Source organism: Siniperca chuatsi, linkage group LG6 (genome assembly GCF_020085105.1).
Source record: "Siniperca chuatsi isolate FFG_IHB_CAS linkage group LG6, ASM2008510v1, whole genome shotgun sequence".
In the NCBI taxonomy this organism is placed as follows: Eukaryota; Metazoa; Chordata; class Actinopteri; order Centrarchiformes; family Sinipercidae; genus Siniperca; species Siniperca chuatsi.
The window spans coordinates 22,008,353-22,032,896 of NC_058047.1; the positions used below are offsets into that span (position 1 = coordinate 22,008,353).

The 24,544-nt window shown below is 39.8% G+C and overlaps 2 protein-coding genes across 5 annotated transcripts; one reads left to right on the forward strand and one right to left on the reverse strand.

Annotated features, from left to right (window-relative positions):
• The first annotated feature begins 1,994 nt into the window (after positions 1-1,994).
• Positions 1,995-9,708, forward strand: serbp1a (SERPINE1 mRNA binding protein 1a). Of its 4 annotated transcripts, none has more exons than XM_044200810.1 (9): positions 1,995-2,373; positions 3,781-3,964; positions 4,511-4,651; positions 4,788-4,856; positions 6,355-6,429; positions 6,659-6,827; positions 7,712-7,756; positions 7,850-8,056; positions 8,343-9,708. In XM_044200810.1, the coding sequence occupies exons 1-9, from the start codon at positions 2,118-2,120 to the stop codon at positions 8,397-8,399; spliced, it is 1,203 nt and encodes a 400-aa protein (XP_044056745.1). In that variant the 5' UTR covers positions 1,995-2,117; the 3' UTR covers positions 8,400-9,708. The 4 variants fall into 4 exon arrangements, with proteins under 4 accessions (XP_044056745.1, XP_044056742.1, XP_044056743.1 ...); XM_044200807.1 differs by having other exon boundaries at positions 2,000-2,373; positions 4,785-4,856; positions 6,656-6,827; XM_044200808.1 differs by having other exon boundaries at positions 2,000-2,373; positions 4,785-4,856.
• A 366-nt stretch (positions 9,709-10,074) lies between these two features.
• Positions 10,075-23,825, reverse strand: il12rb2 (interleukin 12 receptor, beta 2a). Its single transcript, XM_044200806.1, has 17 exons — positions 23,632-23,825; positions 23,221-23,377; positions 22,754-22,894; positions 22,149-22,409; positions 21,104-21,227; positions 20,802-20,992; positions 20,217-20,359; positions 19,707-19,851; positions 17,788-17,861; positions 17,016-17,226; positions 16,646-16,822; positions 16,382-16,483; positions 16,091-16,237; positions 15,800-15,931; positions 11,642-11,738; positions 11,356-11,443; positions 10,075-11,267 (listed from the first exon to the last, which is right to left on the reverse strand). Exons 3-17 carry the CDS (start codon positions 22,812-22,814, stop codon positions 10,803-10,805), a joined length of 2,418 nt encoding a protein of 805 aa, XP_044056741.1. The 5' UTR covers positions 22,815-22,894; positions 23,221-23,377; positions 23,632-23,825; the 3' UTR covers positions 10,075-10,802.
• Positions 23,826-24,544: the final 719 nt, after the last annotated feature.

The following is a 24,544-nucleotide window of genomic DNA, read 5'->3' on the forward strand; positions in this document are numbered from 1 at the left end:
TTCCTGTAATCCACAACCATCTCCACTGTCTTGAGAGCATGGAGCTCTTCATATACATATACCAATATTTAAAGTCATCGCCGCTTTCACTTTTACATTGTTGGACCAAAATGGTGTATCATACTATTAAAATATTACATGATTTTCAACTGGGAACATTAGTTGACCTTTAAAATCCTTCCAGACAGTGAAAAACGTCTGCCTACAGCCTAATTGAAGCTTTGTGGACTTTAAATTAAGACCATTCTGGACAGAATTTAGAAAAACAGACTAACATGATTCTGCTAATGGTACAGACTCCTAAATACCCATTCAAAACTTGTATTTCTATAGGTTAACTTTTTTTATCCTGTTGGTGTTTGGTTGTCTCTACTGAGTGGAAATACCTAATTAGGAGTGTAAATAAGTAAACAGTAATAATCATCTTTGTATTTACATTATACATTTAAACCGACATTAAGTGTGAGTGTAATCCCACAGGTCAGTGTTCCCTAACAAACCCATCAGCTGGCAGGGTTTGACTTTCCTTATAAGATCAAACACCAGCACCCATAACTCCCAAAATAACATCAATGAGACTGTCAAGCTCAGGTTTAGTGCCTTTTTGTTGAGCTGCACATTTGAATATGTTAGACCAAGTTTTAACCACTTGGGTCAATGGGTCCATGTTGACCACGTGCTGGTCAAGCAAAGGAGCACCTTCAGCGGAAGACTCATCCCACCAAAAAGCACCACAGAGCGCCACAGGAAGTCATTCCTGCCTGTGGCCATCAAACTCTTTAACTCCTCCCTCTAAGGGTTAGCCTGTATGACCCTAGGTCACTAAATTGGACATTGATCATTACATCTCTGCCATAATTGAATAATTGTGCAATATTCTGTGTACTACTCCCGTGCAATATTAGTTTTCCCATGTTAGTTTTTCTTATTTATTGTTATTGATATTATATACCTCTATTACTGCTGTGCAATATCTTAATAATCTCAATAAGCTACACTTAACTCGACAGTACATGCACCTCTGCTTATTACTTATTTTATTAAATTGTATTATTATACTGTATTATCATCATCAACCGGTAAACCCACTTGGTACTTTACACTTAGTTTATCTTATACTTATACCCACCTGATACTTAATTTATTTTCTGACCTGTTTTTATAGTGTTTTATAGTGTATCATATTGTTTGCTAGTACTTTCTCCTGTGTGCACCGACGTAAAGGCGAGCTAAGTATTTCTGATTCTGATTCTGAAACAAACTTGCTACATGTAATGTGCTACCCTTTGCACATCTTATCTTCCCCTGTCCCAGAGGATTATTGTGGCTGAGGCATGAGAGATGTCTTTGGAGATGTCTTTTTGTTGTGTACAGAACCACATTTGCTATGGATCAGGTTTTATTACCCCAAGGACTGGTGCTAACCCCATATCTAAATACATGTGTGTAATATTGTTTACACTAGCAGCACATGCAGGGTTTAAAGAGGGCCTGGGGCTTGTGTAGAGTGAATACTTGTTCTGAGCCAGATTCAAATGACAGCACAATCTGTCAGTGTTGAGTCTGCCACTCAGTTTAAATCTTTACTTAAGTCAGTAATTACGCAATTATTATGTTTTCCTCACATCCTGTCTTCCATCTTTACTGAAACACATTAGCTACAAACAGATGTACCTGCTGTCTCCCTTTGAGGTTTGCAAAGGTATTGTAGGAGTACGAAACAGGGTTGACGGAGTAGTTGAGCCGTCTTTGGTGTGAAAAACTGACACACTGTTGTGGACAAGAGTTAAACGGTCTGAGGAGTTTTTTCTGAGGAGTCAAAACAAGAGCTCAGAGCGTGTGTGAGGGCACCCATGCTTACAGAGGCTAGCAACACTAAAGAGAGACTGGCATTGTGGATAGTGTAGTTCTTTATTGGTCCATTCCGTAATTAAGTCAATTGCATCTCATTTCGAAAAAACTACATGTCCCACCCGCGCCATCCCTGAAGTCCCGGATGTCTATCGCGCCGGAAGAGAAGAAGGTCCTTTTCCCAGCCATCTTGTGGCTTCATCTAGCGAAGTGTTCGCACCAAGCCTCGTAGAATCGGAGGAAAATCCTGCTGAAGGGGCGCCATCATGCCCGGACAAATGCAAGAAGGTTTTGGCTGTGCCATAACCAATCGGTTCGACCAGTTATTTGACGACGAGTCGGATCCATTTGAGCTGCTGAAGCAGGCTGAAGTGAAGAAGAAGGAGGCTCCTGCTCCTGGTGCCGCCAAGACTGCAGCCCAGGCGGCCAAGCAGACGAAAAAGGAGTCCCAAAAAGACAGAAAGGCCCCACTGGCTGATAAGAAAGAGGAGACCCAGGCACCCGTCCCACTTAAGAAAGATGGTAAGATCTATTTCTGCGTTTTAGGTCTCAATCAAGCTGCAAGTAAAATATTTTAGGCTAACAGGCTAAGTTGCTTGCTTACTAGCTAGCAACGGTTCATAAGCCCCCGTGACATGAGGTCCGAATGGCTGCTTTTGTGTTTCTGTCAATTGCTGGAACGATGACATTTATTCAAACATATAATGCAATGGGATCTGTGGGGCTTAAGCGATTCGGTGATGAACGGTTTGCAGGCCAACTTGTTTTGGCTTGCCCCCACCCCCATCGGCCTTGTTGAACAGGCAGAACCTGAAAGCCTGGCTAACTAGAGAAAGTGGCCTTACGATGTTTAAATGTTAACTTACCCCTGTCAAATTGTGACCTTCAGTAAGGCCACTTGTTGTTGGCTTTGCCCGAAATTGGCCGAAAATACGTCGTTTCTACTGCCTCTTCAAAATATGTTTAAATTAAACCGGCGTAAAGTAAAATCTTACACAAGCAAATACATCTTGTTGAAGTAAACACGGTAACTTTATCGTGGTGGATTTGCAGGTGGCTTTGTCAAACATTGGGAGCAGCACTGCTCTCATGGTGATGCACCTCGTGGTTGTAGCGCGGGGCGTGTTAAAAGCACAGCCTCCAAACTGCCACTTCCCATTGGAGCACAATACATGTGATCGGCAGGTCGACACCAGATCATTTACTTTCCCATTTTGGGTTACAGCTCACTATCTGTGTAGATTGTCTCAATATTAAATTTATTGTGAAGCCTGTAAAAACTACCCCAAAGTGAACATTTTGGTGTTGAAATGTGTTTGTAAAACTTAACTTAGATTTATTACATGCAGAATTGAAGCATCCCTAAGATGTATACCTGCTTACAGGCAGTTAGTTGTAGTTCATTATTATCATGTAAGTCTGCCAAGAGTGCTCATATCTGTTTGCTTGAGAGAAGATGAGACAGGTGCGCAGACTATGGTGCACCCAGCTGCTACTGTGTAGTGGAGGGTGTCTATTTTGGTAGTTGGTGATTAAGGCAATGGGTGGGACTTGGTTGTGTCACACTGGTCCAGTGGTAGTCAACCATGTGCCATGGAGGGTTAAACACTTTCAAGCACAGAGTAACTGATCAGCACACTTTTCAGAGAGTGTTGATCAGTGTTTCTTCCACAAAATCTTTGAACTCCATAGTTTCAATTGTTAACACTATGTTTTATTAATCAGATTACATTGCGGACGGAAGAAAGTTGCACAGTATTTAATAAATTGATCTTACCAGCTGGCTTAGTTCTTTAATTCTGCACATTATTTGCTCCATTTACAAAGAACAATTACCACCACTTCTTTCTGTTGTCTGGAGCCTCAGCGCTGGGTCCTGATCTATCAATGCTATTGGTCCTCTAATCCTCCTGTTGTGGTCAATCCTAGGTGCTGGCATGAGGAGAATGGGCCGCAAGCCGGAGGGCGATGGCTCCAGACCCCAGGGCGGCCAGGGAGAGGGGCGCCCCCCCACAGACAGGCGGCCTGTGGACAGACGGCCCCCGCGCCGCTTCGAGCGGCCTGCTGGTGACGCTGGTGAGAAGCCTGAGGGAGGCGAATTCTCCGTGGAGAAGTGAGTTCAGTTTCCAGTTAGCAGACATTTTAATAGAACAACAACCATATATGAGGAGAGTGAATCCACTGCTATTATACCTTCTTTTTTTGTCTTTTTTTTTTTTTAAACAGGGCGTTTTCTAGCTCCACATGAGCCAAAAGCAGTACTCAGTAGGGGGTGGGGTAGGGTCAGCAACTGTTAAAGGCGTTGCTTACAGTGATAAGCCTTAGTATGTTAGAGTTTTGTCCAAACTTCTAGGTACATGTGGCTCTTTATCCTTAGTTTACTTGTATAAAATTGATAAAACAAACAAAACATTATAAAATGCTCAAACGTAGATTTAGACCAACTTTAAACATCAGTCAACCAAGGCTAAGTTAAAAGCCATAATCCTTTTTTTTTTATTTATTTTATTTTTTTTGGTGGATTAATAGCAAAATCTAGCTGTCCACATTGTCACCCAAAAAACCCTCAGTTAAGTGGTAAATAAAATAAAGCCTCCGATAAACACAGAAACCCGTGCGTCGGTGGGAATTTGACGATGTTCTTTGTCCCTCTCTTTAGACCCATTGGTGATAGGCCGATGAGAGGACGCGGCGGTGGAAGAGGAGGCCGTGGAGGCAGAGGGCGTGGCATGGGCCGCAGCGATGGCTTTGATTCCAGAGGGAAACGTGAATTTGATAGACACAGTGGCAGTGACCGATCGTAAGTACCTTTTCAGCTCTTATATAGCCCTTAAATAAAATTATCATAATTTACACCATGTGTGTTAGATGTTTGTGTGTGTTTTCATGCAGTGCATGTGTCATGATCCTGGCTAAAGCAAATGTTGTTTCAGTAGTCTGAAAGGTGAGGAGAAACGTGGTGGAAGTGGATCTCACAACTGGGGCACTGTCAAGGATGAACTAAAGTAAGTTCTTATATATGCAACTACAGAAACTTTGCATGATGGGAGGTTGGAGTTACAGAACACTTTCTTACTGAGAACTTGAGGAAATAACACCATAAGCATGTGATAGGTTTCTCCTTGTATGATGTATTTTTAGAGAACACTTGATAGTGTTTTATAGTTGTGGGTGTATAGGTAGGTCTTGGTAGGCTTAGGTATTCAGATTTTGTAAGTTCTGATTCTGCTCATGGATACCAAATCATATCGAATCCTGGTTCAGAATCGTGTCAAAATACTCAGTTGCCAGTTTATTAGCTACCCTTTTCTAAAACTAATGCAGTGTAATGCAACAGCCTTGCAATAAATACTCACTCCATGAAGGTTATAAAGAGGTGTTGATTCAACATTATGGTCATTTTAGAGGCTGTAGTTTGTGGTGCTGTTGAACTGTATTGTCATTGATATATTAAATATACTACAAATATATTAAATATTACAAACACCCGAGTACAATGCGATAGAATTCTACCACAGCACCACAAACTACAGTCTTGTATGAATAAATGAATATAAATGACAGCGAATAAATATAAAATTTAATATAAAACACGTATAGAATAAATATAAATGACCATAACGTTGAGTCAACACCTTTTTTCAAGAAAAACTTTTTATAACCTTTTATAACCTTTATGAAGGTAGGAGTTATTGCATTGCTGACTGTTACACTAGACTGCTTTTGCTAATATCTATGCTGCCATAAACAGTTGTCATAAATTACAATGGTTTTCCCCATCCTTTTTAGTTAAAGTCCTCCTCCACTCAAAAATATGTTTTTCTTCTTGTTCCTACAGTTGGATGTTTGAGCTTCACTGTGCAGAATGATGTATGTGCAGAGTTTGACACTAGAAGGCTGTTTGCACATTCATCTGCTGAAAGTGGAAAGTTTCTCTGTGCTCATTGAAAATGTGATTTTGAGGGGTGGGCCTACGAGCATAATTTGTGACAGCACAAATAGTTTGGAAGCCAACCCTTTGCAACTTTGACATGTGTGATGTAGAAACTTGAAGTCGCCAGCACACATACACTGAGAAAGGACTTTGCAGTGAAGTAGGAGACGTCTTGTATCCAGCAGGAAAACTTTAGAAATTAACAAAATTTGCATATTCATAGATTCTGGAGTTTTTAATGAGCTAGGAGTAGATGCCTTTTTAAGGATTTTATTGTGGAAATTATACTTTTATGTGGAAAAAACATATCAGACACACATTATTGTTCCAAGCAGACTATTTGTATATATGTTTTAATACATGTCTGGAGGGGAGCTTTAAACAGCAAAATGAATAGAAATATTATGTGGCTTGCCATGCATAAAGACGACAACAAGGTCCAAACGTTAGCAATCAATAAGCACAATGGAAAAGAGTATTTCTTAATAATTCCCCAGTTCTCAGTACCAAGCCTTATGTCTTGATGAATAGAAATGTTGACATCTGACCATGAATTTTTTCTTTTATAGTGAGCTTGACCAATCAAACGTCACTGAAGAGAACCCTGAAGGAGAGGAGCATCCACCTGCTGACTCTGAGAATAAGTAAGTTTTTTTGTTTTTGTTTTGTTTTTTGTCTGTTTTTTTGGTCTTCATATGTCCTCATTAATAAGAATAAATTGTGGTTTAGCTGTAATTTATGAAGTATTCATAACTTAGAATTTGTTTGCGCTGCATAGTAGCTAGTGTGGTAAGCAAGAATACCAAGTACAAATCAACCTGGATTTATATTAAACATTAACGCTGTGACACTGTGTGTCTGTGTATGTTGAAGGGAGAATGAGGTTGAGGAAGTGAAGGATGAAGGCCCCAAGGAGATGACTTTGGACGAATGGAAAGCCATGCAGGACAAGGAGCGGGCCAAGGTGGAGTTCAACATCCGTAAGGCCAACGAGGGCGCTGAATGGAACAAAGGATTTGTGCTGCACAAGTCCAAGGCAGAGGTTAGTCAAAACCATATCTCTCCTTGTTCTGAATACATCTATATTTCACATTCAGTTTTGGTGATGACTTTGATAGACTATGACAGACTTGACTATGTAGACCTTGCTAATATTTTGTGTCAGCTCAAAAGAAAACATATTTCTTTCATTCCAATGCAATGTAATAAGATAAATGTACAAATAGGCACCAAACAGCAACCCATTATTATCAAGGAAAACCCATCACTTTAGAGTTTTCAGTGAGTAAACTAGAAGGCTGTCTGTCCACGCACATCAGGCTTTACACAAGCGTCACTTAATTAGCTGCTAAATAAAAGTGCGAAAGGTCCTTGACAGCTGCGCGTCACATGCTCCACTCCACAGGACTAGGAGAAAGTTGTAGCTGCCTGACATTGTAAATTCATTTGAATTTTGTTTGTTACTTTATGTATACTTTAAAAATAGAGATGTCATGCATATAATTTATTAAGCAGTAAACTAAAAATTCAACAGTGTAAACCAAAAGTAACACTGACTCACATAGTTTTGTTCGCATCTGTATGTGCACTAAACAATGTCTCACCTTCATTCTGCATTTTTATTAAAGACGTAGAATAATTAAGATTGAAGCAGTTCGTTGGGCAAATGCATTTACTCAGGCCAGACATGAACCGATGGCATTTACAAGTGAGCCCTGACCCACATTGAGCCAGGATGTTTGGGAGATGCAGTTATTGATTTTTGCAGGCAGGAAATGTAGGACTTGACAGGGTATTGTATTTTGAAAAATATAATTAAATTGTATTTCCCCTATTTAAAACATTGGCATTTGTTGTTGGCACAAACGTGATTCTGCTCAGTATGTTGTGTTAATGTTTGGATTCTTTTGCATCTCTCCAACACAGGACAAGAAGAGCGATGTGATTGACCCTGAGGTTGAGGAGTCTAAGGTAAAATCTCTACTGTTGTTGCTCAATATCTGAACTCAAATCATACATGTAAACAAAATTGAAAAAACCCCAAAACTATTTACCCCTATTCAGTTAGAGGATGAGCACCACTTCCGGAAGCCAGCCAATGACATTACGTCCCAGCTGGAGATCAACTTCGGAGACTTGGGCCGTCCAGGCCGTGGACGCGGTGGACCACGTGGTGGTCGAGGTGGTCGTGGCCGTGGTGCTGCTGGTGGTGGTGGCGGCGGCGGCAGCGTCGAAGCCACTAGGCCAGTCCGTGGAGGGAGGACTGACAAGGTAGATAATCTTACAGGAAGCTTAGCTGTTGTGTCACCCAAGTACTTGCATTGAAAATATATTTTTCTCGTTGGAATTCCATATCATACTGCCTAAAGATAAATAAGGATTCAGTGTACCTGTAAGAATGAAGGTTACCAGTGAAACTTGAATTGTGGAGTCATTTTAAGCCATTTTCCAAAGCCCCCCTTGCCATAAAATCCTTTCATCCCCTTCATTGTTCTGTGGCACATCTTAAAATGTTTGAATTTTCTAACTCCTGCTTAATGTTTGCTTTTCCTCACAGTCATCTGCGTCTGTGCCCAACGTGGACGACCCAGAGGCCTTCCCAGCCCTGGCTTAAGCCCTGGCTGTTGTCCCTCAGGCCTACAGGAGCCTCTTAAGCACCTCCACTACGAGGCTTGCATGTTCCTGGATCCTTCAGCAAAGTGAAATGATGGAGAAGACTGTCATTAACTATGGCACTCAATGTGAGGACTGAGTTTTACCCAATAAAAACAAAAGAAAGATGGAAAAAAAAAAACAGAAATTAACACAAAAAAAAAACAAAAAAAGAAAAGGACTTCTTGCTACTCTGGAGCAACTTATTGGTAGAGGTTTTGTACTTGGAAACAAAGTAGCAGGGATGTTTTCATACAGTATTTTTTTCAGAGGTTATGCATTGTCCATTGATACATTTTTGTAATTGCTGCTTGAAAATATGTATTTCAAAATGTAAGCATAAGAAGAGTGTCTTTAGTTTGGTGTGAGCCATTGCTTGCTTTAAAATGGGCACTGTGGAGCTCCAACCCAAGCTCATAAGCTCTGCAACACCAGGTATTTCCGATGAAGTTAGAGCTTCACTCATTGAGATTTACGGATTTTTTTCTTTAGCACTGGGGTATTGTTTTATATTTTATACAGAAGGTCTATTCTTCTATGATCTTCAGCCTGTAAATCTTAACTATTTTCATAAATTCTTTCAGACTGTATTTCACATGGTGCAAAAAGGACATCTTGATCTTTGATCAAGCGATGCTGCCTACATTTGAATGCATTGATGAAATGGCGCCTGAATCTGTATTAAGGTTCTTTTGTACTGAAATGTTCTAAAGGAGGAACATTAGGTAATTTTGGAGGAACACATTGGCGATTACTCTCCCAAATTTGTAGTGATCCTGAGACATTTGTCAGGTGGATTAATTTGATTCTGAAAGTTAGTCCATGTGTTTTGAGTTACTTGTGTTTGGGGTGCTACACACAATCTAATGTCTCTCCTCCCTGCCCATTTCATCTTGGATTACTAGCCATGTGCAAGTCAATTAATGCCTTTGTTTTACTTTAAAGAGTGATACAGAGAGGAAGTGTCTTTACACAGTTGAGATGTGGCTGTAGTCCTCTGGAAGCTCTCAGACCTTCTTCGACTGTTTACACTCCACTCGAGCATCCTTCCACAGGCGTCAACTCGGCCCAGCTTCAGTTTGTTTCTGCAGTCTGTTCTGTGCTGATATTTTCTTCAACTGTAGCTTCCACAGTGGCACCACTGCATAATTGCTCTGAAAGAAATACAGTCGTTCATTGTGTGTAACAACTGAAGTGCTCTACAAATGTGTGAATTCTAGCCCTGCTATTAGAGACCTCTGTCGGTAAATAAAGATGGTCGATAAATTTTTTGCATTGTCACTTTTTTTTTTTATCCTGCCTGCACACAAGCAACATGAATTTACAAAGTATTTGCTTTGTTTGCTTCTTCCTACAGCTGTATATTGCCATACATGATCTCTGACATTTAAACTGAGCAGCCGTGCACACAAATCTTTACTGGGAAAAAGTAAGTCAAATGTTTACCTCCCGTCTACCTTTTTGTTAAACTAAGTTTGGAAAATGTGTGAAAGATCAACATTTCTGGTATCCAGAGCCACGCTTGCTGCCAATGCTGATAAATACTCTTGTACATCACCCTGTCAATTGTCAATTCACCCTGTTTCAGACCAGTAGGCCATACAAGAGAAAGACAAACAAATAATCAAATGCATATGTGCCAGTGCTTCCAAGTGCAGAGGACGAAATAACCTGTTTATTTGCATTTACATTAAAACAGACAAATCAGACTCCCATTAAGGATGTGTAACTAAATTAAGAAATCAAAAAAGTTTTGTATATGAGCTGATTCCCAAATAGAGACAGTGATAGGTTGCAAACCATTTAGAGGTTGCTGCTCAAAACAGTCTTAAACAGTTTCCAGTCTGTTGACTTAGCTGCTTCAATTTCAGGATCCTGCTGTTCATGCTTGATCACTGTTGCGGCTTACTGTGTCATGTGCTTCTCCTACTATAAGTCAAAATGTCTGCTGAGAAAAAGGCCAATCAGTGCTGTCAGCACCTGGATGCCTTATTCAAGCCGGCAGAAATGACTATTTCTGATATACTCTCAGCCTGTACTTTGTGCATTTTGGTCATGGTATTAGTGTGTCCAATGCTGCTCTGAAGAGAAAACAATGGTAATGCATGAAATGACAACAAAAGTACTTTTTCAGTCAAAAGTTACTAAATAACAGCTGTGGAAAACTTCAGCGAAAGCTGTTTTTGTTACAGTTCTGATTTCAATGAGCAAAGAGGTAGTTCAAGCACATCTCAGTGAGATGTGTGAAACTGACACTGAAACATTGTCATTGTGTCCAGTCTCTTTCGATTAGCAGTCTTCTTCCTCTAAAAAATGTTTTCACTCAAAACTTATCTCACCAAAGAGTTCTGGTTTCAGGTTAACACTAACTGTTCTGAAAGAAGTCATTGCAGTTAATTTTGACCGCATCTAGAGTCAACTTCCTTCCAAACTCCAGCGACTCTATAAAGATGTTGTGACTGGGGAAGAAACCCAGCATTTCTTCCTCGTCCTCGTACTCCTCCTCCTCCTTCTCCTCGTCCATATTTCCCAGCCCGTGTGATGAGATGTAGTCGACGGTTGTGTTCGTGTCCAGAGAGGTCTGCGTGTGGTCGGAGCTGTCCGAGTCGTGGGAGAAGCTCTTGATGTAAGTGGTAAGAGGGTAGAGCAGAGTGGCTGGCTCCGTCATGGGGCTCAGGCTGGTTTGAGGAGGGAGCTGCGAGGAGACGTTTGTAGGTGTGCAGATGTCACTGCTCTGCTTGGGCAGCTCCTCAACATCCACCAGGATGGGCTGTTCTTCCTCTTGGGTTACACTGGAGTGAGTCGACTGCAGCTGGAGGTTCAACTTGCCCTATTATGAAGGGAGATACAGGCTTAAACTATGAACAGTGAGCTGCAATTTACAGTAGTTTGTATTTTATCCCCTTTTACATAATTACCTTCTCCTGGGCACACTCTTTTGCCCATTTGCTGTTTGCAGGATCTGGCACAGCATCGAGCATGAGACACTGGAAAAACACCCAGAACCTGAGGAGGAATGTGGAAAACTGCTGAACAATATGGCATGGAAACTTTTATGGCAACATAATGATTTATTTGTATTCCGTGTCCTTTCTTTGACAACAATTGTGTGTTTTCTGCAGAACTATTGAAGAACAAAAAATGAATGGTGTGAGCTTGCTTTCACTTAATAAAATCCATGTAGTGCTGCTGTTGTTCACGTACCTCTGCTTCACTGCTGAACTCTGGCACAGACACAGCAGAAACAGCGTGATCAGAGACACGACTACACACACTAGTAGAAGGGATAGTTGGGTATTCTCTGCAACAGTGACAGTAAAAGAGGGAGATGTAAGATTGCAGCATATACATTTGTCTCCTCTGGTGCAGTCAGTTAAGGTAGAAAGGAAAAAAATCATGTTCCAGTCCTTTGAAGAAACGAGGTAGCAAGTTATAAAGTATATGTTTAGACAAATTGAAATATGAGTCAAGTTTATTTATAGAGCACATTTAAAAACAACAAACGTTGACCAAGGTATGGAGGACCGGAACTGCCAAAATAAATAAATAAATGACTCACCTATTGGTTGATCAACATCAGAGTGTGCCTTCCTCCCACAACGGTGGCTTCCGGCCACTGAGGGGCAGTCGGCTCACAACTATCATACCGAGGAGATTTACAGCTGGCTCCGACCAGGACTCTAATCTGGATCATATTTTATGGAGAAAATATTTTCTGGTTTTCTCTCTGATGTCCTCTGGCTGCTCTGCCTCAACTCTCTGTGGTTTACTGATGAACAGATAGCTTCACTTGCTGCTAACTGTAACGTTAGCTGCCCTGAGCTAGTTAGCCATGCAGCTGCGGTCCAATTAACTGACTCTCCCTGGAGTGGGAGCTTGGAGCAACAGCGGTCCAAAGCACCTATACTACAGGAATAAACAATGACAATCCCCTAGTGCTCCCGGCTCTGAGCTCCCAGTCCGGGCAATAAGCTAATGGGACAGCTAGCTGCACAGCTAAAGTAGCTAACCGCTAACAAGTAGTTAAAGCCATCTGTCAATCAGCAAACTCCGTAAATCACCGAAAGTTGAAGCAGAGCAGCTGGAGGACATCAGAGGGAAGACCAGAAAATATTCCCTCCATAAAATATGATCCAGTTTCTCCAAAATCAGTGAATAAAGTTATAAAATACACAGAGTAAGTTGGAAACATGAATAGACTCGTACTGAGAATAGCAAGCAAGCCTGTTAGCTGAAGACCCATAGTTAGCCTGAGTCTCTCGAGAGAGCTCAAGCCTGATGGTTTGTTTAAGTATCACAACACAAATGTCCATTATAAAAAACAACGGGAACCTGTCTGTCTTTATCTCCTGTGGGATGTTTTGGTGTATTATTATTATTGTGACTGGCCAGTTTGTGGAACTTCTCTTCTCTTCTCTCTAACTATGGGTCTTCAGCTAATAAGCTAGCTCACTATTCCCAGTCATCTCATCTATCATGTTTTCAACTTACTAAATAAATAAACTAAATAAATAAATGAATGAATAAATAAATAAATAAATACATGAATAAATGAATGAAAAAATTAATATATAAATTAATTAATTAAGGAATAAATAAATAAACAAATTAATAAATAAAATGGAAAATTAAATGGGAAAGTAAATAAATATAGGGATTAATACAAATGTAAATAAATACAGAAGCAAATTAAAACAGAAATATCAATTTGTGTCACATTTAATAAATTGTTTAATGCCCAAATTAATTAAAATATTATTTTGGTGCATTTAATGGCATATTCATTTATTTATTGAGTCATTTATTTATTTATTTTGGCAGTTCCGGTCCTCCATACAAAGTGCTTTACAAAGAGATTAAATAAAACACAGGAATGATCAAATAGAAACACAGACATAAATGCAAAAATACAACAATTAATAAAAGCATAGAACATCTTGATAAAATCATCAACACTAACAGCATTGGACAGGCATGTCTTCATGATGATAATTAAGAGGCTGAAGAAAATAAATGGGTCTTTAGACGGTATCAGTGGAGGGGAAAGGTCTAATTGTTAGTGGCAAACTATTTCACAATTTAGGGCCAACAACTGAAAAAGCTCGATCACCTTTGTTTTTTTTCTGGGTGCGTGTGATGGAGAGCAGTGATTGGTCACCAAATTGGAGGGGTCGGGGAGGTGGAATAGGGGATGAGAGGTTCAGAGATGTAACCTGGTGCCAGTCCATGCAGTGCTTTAAAAACAAATAAAAGAATTGTAAAATCAATTCTGTACTTTACTGGTAACCAATTAAGAGAGGCCAGTACAGGGGAGATATGGTCTCTCTTCCTGGTACCAGTAAGGAGTCTCGCTGCTGCATTTTTAACCAGCTATAGGTGAGATATGGCTGACTGACTGATTCCTACATAGAGAGAATTGCAGTAGTCAGGCGAGAGAAAATAAAAGCGTGAACTATAGTCTCCAAATCGGACGGGAATGATTTTAATTTTGCAAGTGATCTAAGATAGTAGACGCTATTGCTGACAACTGAGTTGATTTGTTTATCAAATTTTAAACCAGAATCAAAGATAACACCGAGATTTTTTGTGTGGGGTTTTACATTCAAAGACAGAGGCCAGAGGGCATTGATTGTGGTTGCGGAGTTGTCTGATGGGCCAAAGGGACCTCAGTTTTATTCTGGTTTAGCTGAAGGAAGCTTTTTGCCATCCAGGATTTTACATCCTCAATGCAATTTAAAAGGGTGTTAGCACTGCATGGATCAGAAGGTTTCAGCGGGAGGTAAAGCTGGGTGTCCTCGGCATAACAATGGTAGGAAATATCATATTTTCTGAAAATAGACTTGAAGGAAGCATATAAATGGAAAATAAAATAGGGCCTAATATGGAGCCTTGTGGTACTCCACAGGAGATGGGTGCAGAGGAAGAGGACACATTATCAATTCTAACAGAGGTTGATCAGTCTTGGAGGTAGGAGGCAAACCACTATTCACAGGTATCCAGTGTTGCTTCATGACAATTTGTGACTGCAGGGATGAGTACTGTATTTATTATATTAAATAAGACTTTGGGTTTCTGGGCATGTTTGAAGATGATATCAGAAAAATATATTTGGTTCTTTCTGCTTTGACATATTGGTATTGGACATCTGGTATTTAGCCAGATAGTATCTCAGATGCTGGAAAGTAACTTGGAGTTTTGTTCCATTTACGCTGTGCATAAAGGATGGGTTCACAATTGTTCAGGTCTGTCTTAAAACAATAGTCAGGTGCCCATATGAACACTGAAACTGTTTGCTGTAATCATTCCTCCCGTTCATACTGACCATTAAAAGATCCTTTCAATTTAAGTGATAGGACAAAATTCACAGTCCTCGTTTTGTGCAAAAATGTATTTAAGTTAATATGAAGCTTCAGCAGTCTGAGTTAGCCACATCAAGTGGATATCTTCCAAAGTTTCAGTTTTTTTAGTATGAAATTCCCTCTTCGTGTTACAGTCCCTCCACTGCAGCTCATCAAGGAAACAATGTGGGGTGGGGGTGGGGGTGGGGGTGGGGGACGACAAAGAGGGATTTTTGTACTAAAAAGACAGTAAGTTTGAAAGATATCCACTTGAGTTGATGAGTTCAGACTGGTGGAGCCTCACATTAACTTCATGTAAACTGAATTGAATCTATTTTTACACAGACTGAATTTTAAGGCAGACTTGGAAAAAATGTGAACCTATCCATGAAGCCACAGTATGTCCTTGGACAAGTCTGGTCTTAATGTTATTGCATACAGTACGCAGTCAATTTCATTTTAAGAAATTCTGATTCATTACAGCCAATAGTTGGTGTGAAACAAATGTAACCAGCAGAACTTGTTTCATCCGATGTTAAATTAATAGTTTGACATTTTGGCAAATACACTTTTTCGCTTCTTGCAGAGAGTTAGATGAAAAGATCGATACCACTTTCATATACTGTATGTCCTGAAAAATATAAGGCTTCAGCCAGCAGCCAGTTAGCTTAGCTTAGCATTAAGACTGGAAACAGAGGGAAACCACTAACCTGGCTCTGTCCAACAAAATCCACCTACCAGCACCTCTAAAGCTCACTAATTAACACATTATATCTTGTTTGTTTAATCTGTACAAACACTGAGATGTAAAAGCCACAACTTGTGGTTTTAAAATGACTGAAGTCTATTTCTTGGCCAGGAGGTGTCAGGTAGCCAGCGGAGACTCCAGGAAGTCACTGCTGTAGCTTCATATATTTACTGTACTGACATAAGAGTGGTATAGATCTCATCTAACTCTTGGCAAGAAAGCAAATAAGCATATTTTCCAAACTATTCTTTTAAAGAAACTTGGAAAGCTGCTTACGGTGGATGAAGAAATGGATCTTTTGACCTGCAGGGCCTTCTCCTACAGCAGTTGAAGCAGTCATCCACAGGCTGTAGTCAGCTGGAGACAGGTCTTTGATGATATACAACCTCTCGGATGTCGATATAGAGTCTGAAATACAAATGTATATACATACAGCAGAGAAGCCTTTTTAAGGAAAGTTACTCACATGACTGCGTCCAAAGAGTACATGCTACAAAGAACATGCCATCACCTCAGTGTACAAGATGTTTCAGTAAAATAACAACACCTCAGATAAATGGTTCTTACAAGGCTGCAGGTCTCCGCTGCCGATCTGTAAATAGATGGTATACTTGGTGATACAACCCCGACGCTGACCCCTGGGAATGTCTGTCCAGGTCACTTTCACTTTGTTTCCCTCAATCTTCTTTTGGACTGATGGACCAGCTGCTGGGGCTGCAAACAACAAGCATGACCCAAAATAATAAATAATAAAGGAATATTTTAAACAAATTAACACATTTTCTATCAATTATGTTTATGTGTTCAATAAATTTTAAATTACTGAATTAACACTGTTAAGCTGATCTTAGATCTTACCTGATTCCAAAGAAGTGACACCTGTAAATCTGGTCCTACTCACTGAGCTCTCATTATAGAAAACATACACTGCTCCCTCGTAGCACTCAAATGGCTTAATACCTGCCCAAAGAAAGATAGTGGTGGTGGTGGTGAAAAAAATATTATGGAAGAGGAAAGAGAGAAGATGTAGTTAACTAACTTTAAAAAGTGATATCAGAAAGTCACCGACATGGCTTTTTTGTGTTATTTCACCTGTATTTACTGTAACTCTACATGTCCCACCTGTAATAACAGCATGGTTTTCATTCCTGCCCAGTCTGACCCATCTGAGCTCCTCCAGCTTGTGGCCCTCTGGGTACCACTCCACCACATATGCCGCATGTAGCGGTGCAGTTTCAGGCTTACTCCAGGAGATGGTGTGGTTGCCAGCAGTTACTTGCACATCCTGAAGGGGCTTGGCTGAAAAAAAGAGAAGTGTGTATGAATACTTTTAACTGCTTAACCGTCATTACAAGAGACAATCATATAGATACCAACTGTAAACTCTTAACAGCCCAGAAAAAGAGGCAAATTCTGGTTGCACGAAGCTACTGACATAATTTAACAAGCAGTCACTCATACAAAATTAGCTTATTTATTTATTTATTTTTACCTTTTGTGTGATGGATTGTAATTCTGGCAGGAGGGGAAAGCCCTTTGGAGTTGCAAGCCCACACTGTCACCTCACAGTTGGCACAGAACGGGACTGAATAATTCCTGACATCGGCACTAATGTTAGTGTTGGAGACCAGTCCAGTGTTTGGTCTGTACACTTTGACTTTGTACCCTATGATTTTCCCTCTAGCGATGGAAATGTTTGCCTCCTGCAGTCAGAGAAATGTTTAAAAGTAAATCATTGAGCTTGACACCATATATTTGCTTTTGTTGAAGGAAAAGAAACAACAGATTTTTGTGAAAATTAACACAGTGCTCAAAATCAACATGCTGCAAGAACAGTATGTAAGACACATCATTTCTGTTCAGCTCCTCTTTTCTTGTAAACTGAAACTGTGGCATCTGCCGTCAAGTTTCACTTACCTCTCACTGTCTTTAAGTGACATTAAATGAGTGTGTGTGTGTTTGAGTGTGTGTGAGGGTGTCACCTCAGAAGTGGTCAAGGGGTGACCTTTAATTTGTGCAGAACAACATAGTAGTGAAGCAGGAAGATCAGAAAGTGTTACTATGGCTACAACACAGCACACCCACACAGATGCAGAGAGTGAGAGAGGGGAGAGGGAACACATGGAGACTACAAACCCTCAAATTCATGAAACTGTACAGCAGTGTTATGTGGATCAAACTTCACATTCATTCACAATTTAATTTAAACTATTGAAAAGCTCTCAACAAACTCGGGGGACTTTTTAATAAGATTTAAAACTTACCTTCCAATAAACTCTCAGGGATTTAGAGTCAGTGGCAGATTCAGCGTACCACACATCCAACTCTTTGGCAGGAGCTAAAACAATTAAACAACATATAATACTGAAATCACATGTAAGAAGGTTGATATTTCAGTGTTTGATGTTATCGACTAGAATTGGTTGGTTTTTCAATGAATGAGTGAAAGACATGTTTATAGAATTGAAATTCTTTATCAGTTATTCCTAATTGATTGTATTAGTCTTGCATGTAGAAAACACTTCTCTGTTGGTGAGTTCAAGTGCTGTTGGGAAACTGAGACTTCACTATTAGTTACCCAGCTGCAACCTTTTTAATGCAAGAAACTACAGTTTTCACATTACTATATTGTAATGATGCTCATGTATAATTATTGTTTGTCTTTTGGGTGTGACCCAGAAATACTTCCTGGAGACTCTAACAGCTCAAAAAAACATACTTAGCATTGTTTTATCAGCTTGATACTTTATGACTTTACCTAATTTTATCAGAATTGCTTATAAATATGATTTTGAACAGATGACATGTCTCAGAAGTCAGCTACAGAAAATTACGCATTTCTTCTGTTTGGGGACCTCAGCTGTAAAACATGGTTAAATACAATGGATATATATATATATATATATATATATATAATCACAGATATTTTTTATTTGTGATTGGTGTTGACTGTACTTTTTACTCAGCGCTACCTCTCTGTGGTTTAAATGACCCTAAACATACTGTAAGTAAGATTGCCTTCATCAAATCTGCAAGCTCAGTTTGAGGCAAAGACAAGGGTTTTCGCTTCATTACTTTCCTACACATTTGGCTTTAATACGGTCAGGAGAAAAGGAAAAATCTATTTAACGTAAACAATGAATTGATTTTGCAATTATTGTTATCATTTTTACACATACAGCAGTGGGTAAAGCCAATTTAAGCAAACAACAAGGGTTAAGATTTCAAATCAGCACCTATTCACAACTGCACTTCTATTAAATTATGTTATTACTTTCACAAGGAAAGGTAACTGTTTATTGCGGTAGATTAGCTTCCTCAAGTATGTTTCAAAGTTGATTGTCATACTGTCCTGGATGAAACCAGTGGCTGCTTGAAAGGTCAGAAATCAACCTAGCTGTGGACGATGGTATAATCATGTGTAATCACATGTGGGGACTTTCTTCGGTGGCTTAGACACTATGTGCTTATCCAGGAAAATGTAGAAGATTGATATACAAGTTTAATTAATGCGTTCAATACATGCTTAAACAAAGAAAATGTTAGCATTAAGACACCCTTTACCAAAAATGTGTCTTCAGCTATTTCTACCCTGACCTCTGCTACTGCTGGCTGTTCGTGGAAAGCTGATGATCTGTCACTGCTGCACATTCATACAGTAGCTTACATCTGTACAGAGACCTGCATATCTTCACACCATCAGTATTTTATATACGCAGCTATTTCCCATGAAGCATCACTATCTTCTTTACCACTTCACATTTCTTCACTCTGGCTCAATGTTTAACTGATACATTTAATAAAACTCAACTACAGTTTACTGATGACATTTTATTATTATCTCAGTGTAAGTTGCTGCGCATACTGTGTCTCATCATTAATTAATGGTTTTGCACACACACAACACACAACCCAGTAAGGACTGTTTCAGTGGCTTATAGGTATCCTGCAGGCAGTCAGTGGTGAGCTGATAACTGCATAAAAACAACCCAACTAAAAGGAAACATTACTGCCTAATCTGATAGCTTTCATAGATAAAGTGCCACAGAGATGCTGTAAATACTCCACTCAGATATGTTTGCCCGCAGACAGAATCAATGGTGCTTTCAATTAGGAAGTGCAAAAATACATAAAGGTTGGTCTTTGAACAAAATTAAATGGGGTAAGCGACTGGTTTGCTTACCCTCCTCTTGAGTCCAGCTATCAACGTTTTCGCTCCACTGACTCCACAGGCCGGTGCTAAATTTGGATCTGGCTCTGAAATGGTACAACCTGTAGGGCTCCAGAGAGGAGATTGGCCAAACCTGTTCCGAACCCATCTGCACACCCTGTAAGTCAAAATACATGTATTTTTCATCTTATTTTCATTGGTTTAAACTCACTCATCCATGCTCCTAACTCATAGTTCAACAAAGGTTTCTGCCTGTGGTGAAGTGCCATTTATGATCACATTGTAAGAACACCTGATAGAGCATATATGGTCACATTTCAGCTTGTTTTTGGGACATTGTGAGTTCACCTCTGCTCACGTCAACCTGACACTCAGATCTGCCTTTGGCTTTGAATCAGCTGAACTTGCAGTGGCAGTATGTCTTCAAAGGTTTTAAGTAACCTGCAATATTCTTGCATTATCTCATTGAAAGTCCCTACATTTTCTAAATCTGGCCCAATCTGAACAGTTAAGACTTCTTACTGAGTCTGAATAAGATGTCCATGTCGGTGCTTCTGCTCTGTATTGGATCTCCAGGTGCTGAGTCCTCACAGACTGCTCCACTTTGATGATGCACTCTCGGGAAGAGCACTCGGGTTGGCCAAGAACAGGCGTCGATGGCATCACTGCTCGGATCAACACAGTCACCATAGTGGTCAGATAAATCAAAAACAAAAGTCTTAAGCAACTGTCACAAAACATGTCAAAGGGCACACAAAATTGAGAGTTTTTGATGTTTGTTTTTTTTTTTGCCATAAATGCAGCGATGGAAAAGATATAGGACTCCACTGCATCATTGCTGGCCAATCAGAGGTAGTCATCACTTAGTGAAAAAAGGATGATGGATAGAGATTATTAATCATCATAAACTTCAAGATTAGAGCATAAAAGAAGGACACGTTTCACTGCAAAGCTGGTGTCAAGTTCCAGTCATGATATCATTGTCATTTCATGCCTTACAAACAACTCATGTGTAACTTCATTACACATGAAACACAACACACCCTCCATGCAGATGTTGCCACTTATTGGAACCCTTATGGGATGACCAATGTGCTGCTGTCTTACCAATGTCACTGAGTGTGTAGTTGGTGATGATGGACACTGCAGAGCCCAGGGGATTTTGGGTTTGGACCCACACAGAGATCAGCTGGACAGATCTGGACACACTGAAATTAGCTGACGGTATAGCAGTTCCCTTACTGGAGACTTTGTACGACACTGGTCCATCCGTGTGGTTTCCAGACACAGTTCTCACCCTGAAACACACAAAGCCAAGTGTCATTTGACAGTAGATAAAAGCAATGTGAGATTATTGATGAGCAGTACGTTCAGTAAATAGGATGTTTCTGTTGTGGTGTCAAACTCACCACAGCACTAAACTGTTCCTAAGATAAGTGTCTCGTCCTCTGTTCCATGTGCAGAACACAACTTCCCTTTCATTGTTTATGACCTTGGAGATGCATGAAATGTTTTTAGGGCGCTCAGGTGGGTCTGAAGGACAAAGAAGAAGAAGTATTGAGCAGAGAACATAAACCCAACAATCAATCTAAACAAGGCCTTTATGAAACATTTGAAACTGCAGTAGTTCATTGCTTGTACATGGGCTGTCATTCCAACACATTACTGTAGGAATATCCAATTAGGAAGCAATATCATTAGTCATTATTGAAAACTTTATTTGGTTGTATCCTCACAAACAAAAATATTCTGTTAGTAAAGGTGAATAATAGTGATCCATAAAATCCATAATGCACTGCTATTCCTTAATGTTATCAATTACATTGCATAAACAGATTTCATCTATTTCAGTATTGGATGTGTCATTACAGAACGAGTTTTTATATTGATAACATTGTGTGCAGGTTCCATGTTAGCGAACTGGCATATTGCATGTGTTCAAAAACAAGCTTGTTTTTACTCCTCAATTAGTCACAGCTCTGTGGTCAGAATAAGCAACTTATCGCAGTTAGCTTTGAAACTTAGCTGCACTCAGCCTCCAACATGCGAACAGTGTGTACTCTAAGTATACAAGAGAAAGCAGAACCAGCTGTGCCTCTTTTCATTTTTTGCTTTACAGCTCTTGTAGCTTGAAAAGTTACAGTCTTCTCATATGAAAGTCTCATCTTGATACACCATGCAATGTAAAACATCCTGCAGGATATTTTTTGGTGTATATTCATGTGAGTTTTGAATGAGAATAATGTGTAAGAGGCAAAGAAATTCGGTGACTGATCACTATTTAAGCTCACACTGAGCTTTCATTCTGCTGTCATATACTGTCCCTCTTGTATTAAAGGCTTGGACAGTCATTTCCTTGGAGGAAAAATAGTATGAAATCCACTAAATCTGTGCAAAAAGAAACTTAGATGTTTCAGAGAGGGATGCTTTCCTGCTCCTTGATTTCATACTCACATCCAGCTGAGATGTCCAGTCCACAGGGGTCTGGAGGATGAGGACCGGAACACTGACAGCTGTATGTTCGGTTCTTGGTTATGTTTAACACATTAAAATATATGGTTGTAGAATTCAATTCTTCGTGCTTCTGTGGTGTGGGCGGATGGTCGCTGAACATGGATCCCCTGTCTATGCAGTCAAAGGTGCAGTACACCTTAAAACTGGAGCCTCGCTGCACCAGAGGTCCAGCGCTGGACCAGATGGCACAGGATTTCTCACCTAAACGTGGAAACGATGGCTTATATAGACTGCATGTTCATGTTATCAGATGAGAAAATGAACATTTTGCACACCTGCCTTACACAAAACGCATCATCTTTATGCAGATGCACAATTTTACCAACATCATTGATAAAATAAAAAATGCAGTGGTCAGAAATGAGAACCAATGACAAACCAGAGACTGGAAACACTGTCAGAATAACTTAAAGGTTTTTTCTAGAAAGGCTTTTCATGTACATCCACTATCTAACTTTTATCTCCAAATAATATGAAGAAATAAAAATTAAAACGTAACTTACATGCCAACTGAAACATGTGTCCACACAGTAGTCTGAACTTACCTATGCAAAGCTGCAGGACCAGCACAGTGACAGCAGTGAAGATGGACCATGTTTGGGACATTGTCGCCGTGAGTCATCAGTAACTGCCTTCTTATATATGTCTCTTACATTGCCGCAGGGACTAGTAGTTTACTAGTTTGCCTTAAAACAAGGAAAAGTACACAAATGCATGAGGTCAGTCATGTTTTTACATACCTACATCGATTTTAAAGGTGGGCCTATTTATCGAGGAATAATGATAATAATCAAAAGTTCTTTTCTGGGAAACCACTCGGTGCTTTATGAATTTCCCTCCTGGTTGCCGGCGCTTATATAATCCCATTTGTATTATATAAATATGAAATCATGTATACATTTTAAGCAGAGTCATGTAACAGATACAGCGCCGTATTTGTCTCAACTGCAGCTGCGTACAGTCAATAATGACGGTAATTAAAAACAGGAAAAACAAACATACCGGTACTCACCAAGACATCACATCCCAGCATCATATTAACCTTTATTGCCTTCTGAGCCTTTTGAATCGCTGTTCGTCATCATCTTTCCAAACATCTTTATTTAGAGAAGTGTATCCAGACTGTGGTGAAGTGACAGCGGAGACTCCGTGGTGGCTGACTGCCGCCTCTGGTGTGATGATGTGACAAACTTCAGTCACAAACTCAGTCACAGTTCATCAGTGAAGCCAGACACACACACAGAGGCTGTGCAGATGCAGGCTGTTGATCATTAGGTATTAGCCTTTACAGCTAAGATAGTGCATACAATTACAGTGTATTATTGTGTACTATTACTGTAATATTCTAATGTCTAGACATTTAGAAAGAAAGTTATGACTAAAAGTAGTCCTCCAGTATTTTTATGGGTAGTTCAGTTCTTACCAAGAGATTTTCATAGCTTCCTTATAGGAAATGATCCTGCTGTATTTGTTTTTGTACTGTTTAGCATCATATCCAGAAACTGTGGCTTCTCAAAATCTGCCTACCACAATGACAGACAATGCAGACGCAGGTTTGATCCGTGAATCTCATATAGAAAATGAGAGGACTGATTTCATACATGATGAGGAAAGTCTGCGTGCTGGGTGTTCAGATGACATCCTGGAGTGTATAACACCTGTAAAAGGAGGAGTTGCAACAGCACAACAACCTCTCACATGAATTTTCATCATCACATTTTCCACACAGCCGTTCACTCCCCTAATCGTATCCCCATGTGGTGCGGTAAGGGGACTTTCCCCCCTAGCTGCATCACATTTCACCTTTAGATGTACAGGCACAATACTGGCCTCAAGATTAATAAAACAACTGCAGTATTGCACAAAAACATCACAAAGAGTGACAGATGATTTTTAAAGGCAATAAGTCTCTAGAAGATTTCTGCCAACTTCTGTCTGTCAGTGAAGGAGAGACCCTCTTGAAATTGCGATTATCAATGAGGAAGTGAGATGACACTCAGGAAGTCCAAAAAAACGGTGTTTAACTGCAGGTGGTGCATGTATGAGTAAAAGTTTAGGTTCATGAGCGGATTACTTTACCATACACTGAGCCATTATCTGTAACAGGTAAACCCCAAACTGACTTTTGTCAGCTTGTGTTTGGAATAATTTCACACTCACTGTACTTTTTATAAAGTAAGAAACTCACAATCCTTTATTAATGATGTAGGCCTACCTACTTTCTAGTAAATCAACACATCTGCATTTTTCCAGAAGTGTATCCATTGGAGAAGAGTTCTTTATGTATTAAAGAGCATTGTGCGAACATGCTCACAATGACAATGCTAACGTGTTGA

Bases quoted from the DNA above. Each gene is read 5' to 3' on its own strand.
- il12rb2 (XM_044200806.1), bottom strand. From the start codon at position 22,814: ATGTCCCAAACATGGTCCATCTTCACTGCTGTCACTGTGCTGGTCCTG. The intron at 16,238-16,381 runs GTAAGATCTAAG...TGTTGTTTGCAG, and splicing joins TGTCACTTCTTTGGAATCAG to CCCCAGCAGCTGGTCCATCA. The intron at 15,932-16,090 runs GTAAGAACCATT...TTTGTATTTCAG, and splicing joins CAGCGGAGACCTGCAGCCTT to ACTCTATATCGACATCCGAG.
- serbp1a (XM_044200807.1), top strand. From the start codon at position 2,118: ATGCCCGGACAAATGCAAGAAGGTTTTGGCTGTGCCATAACCAATCGG. The intron at 7,757-7,849 runs GTAAAATCTCTA...ACCCCTATTCAG, and splicing joins CTGAGGTTGAGGAGTCTAAG to TTAGAGGATGAGCACCACTT. The intron at 8,057-8,342 runs GTAGATAATCTT...TTTTCCTCACAG, and splicing joins GTGGAGGGAGGACTGACAAG to TCATCTGCGTCTGTGCCCAA.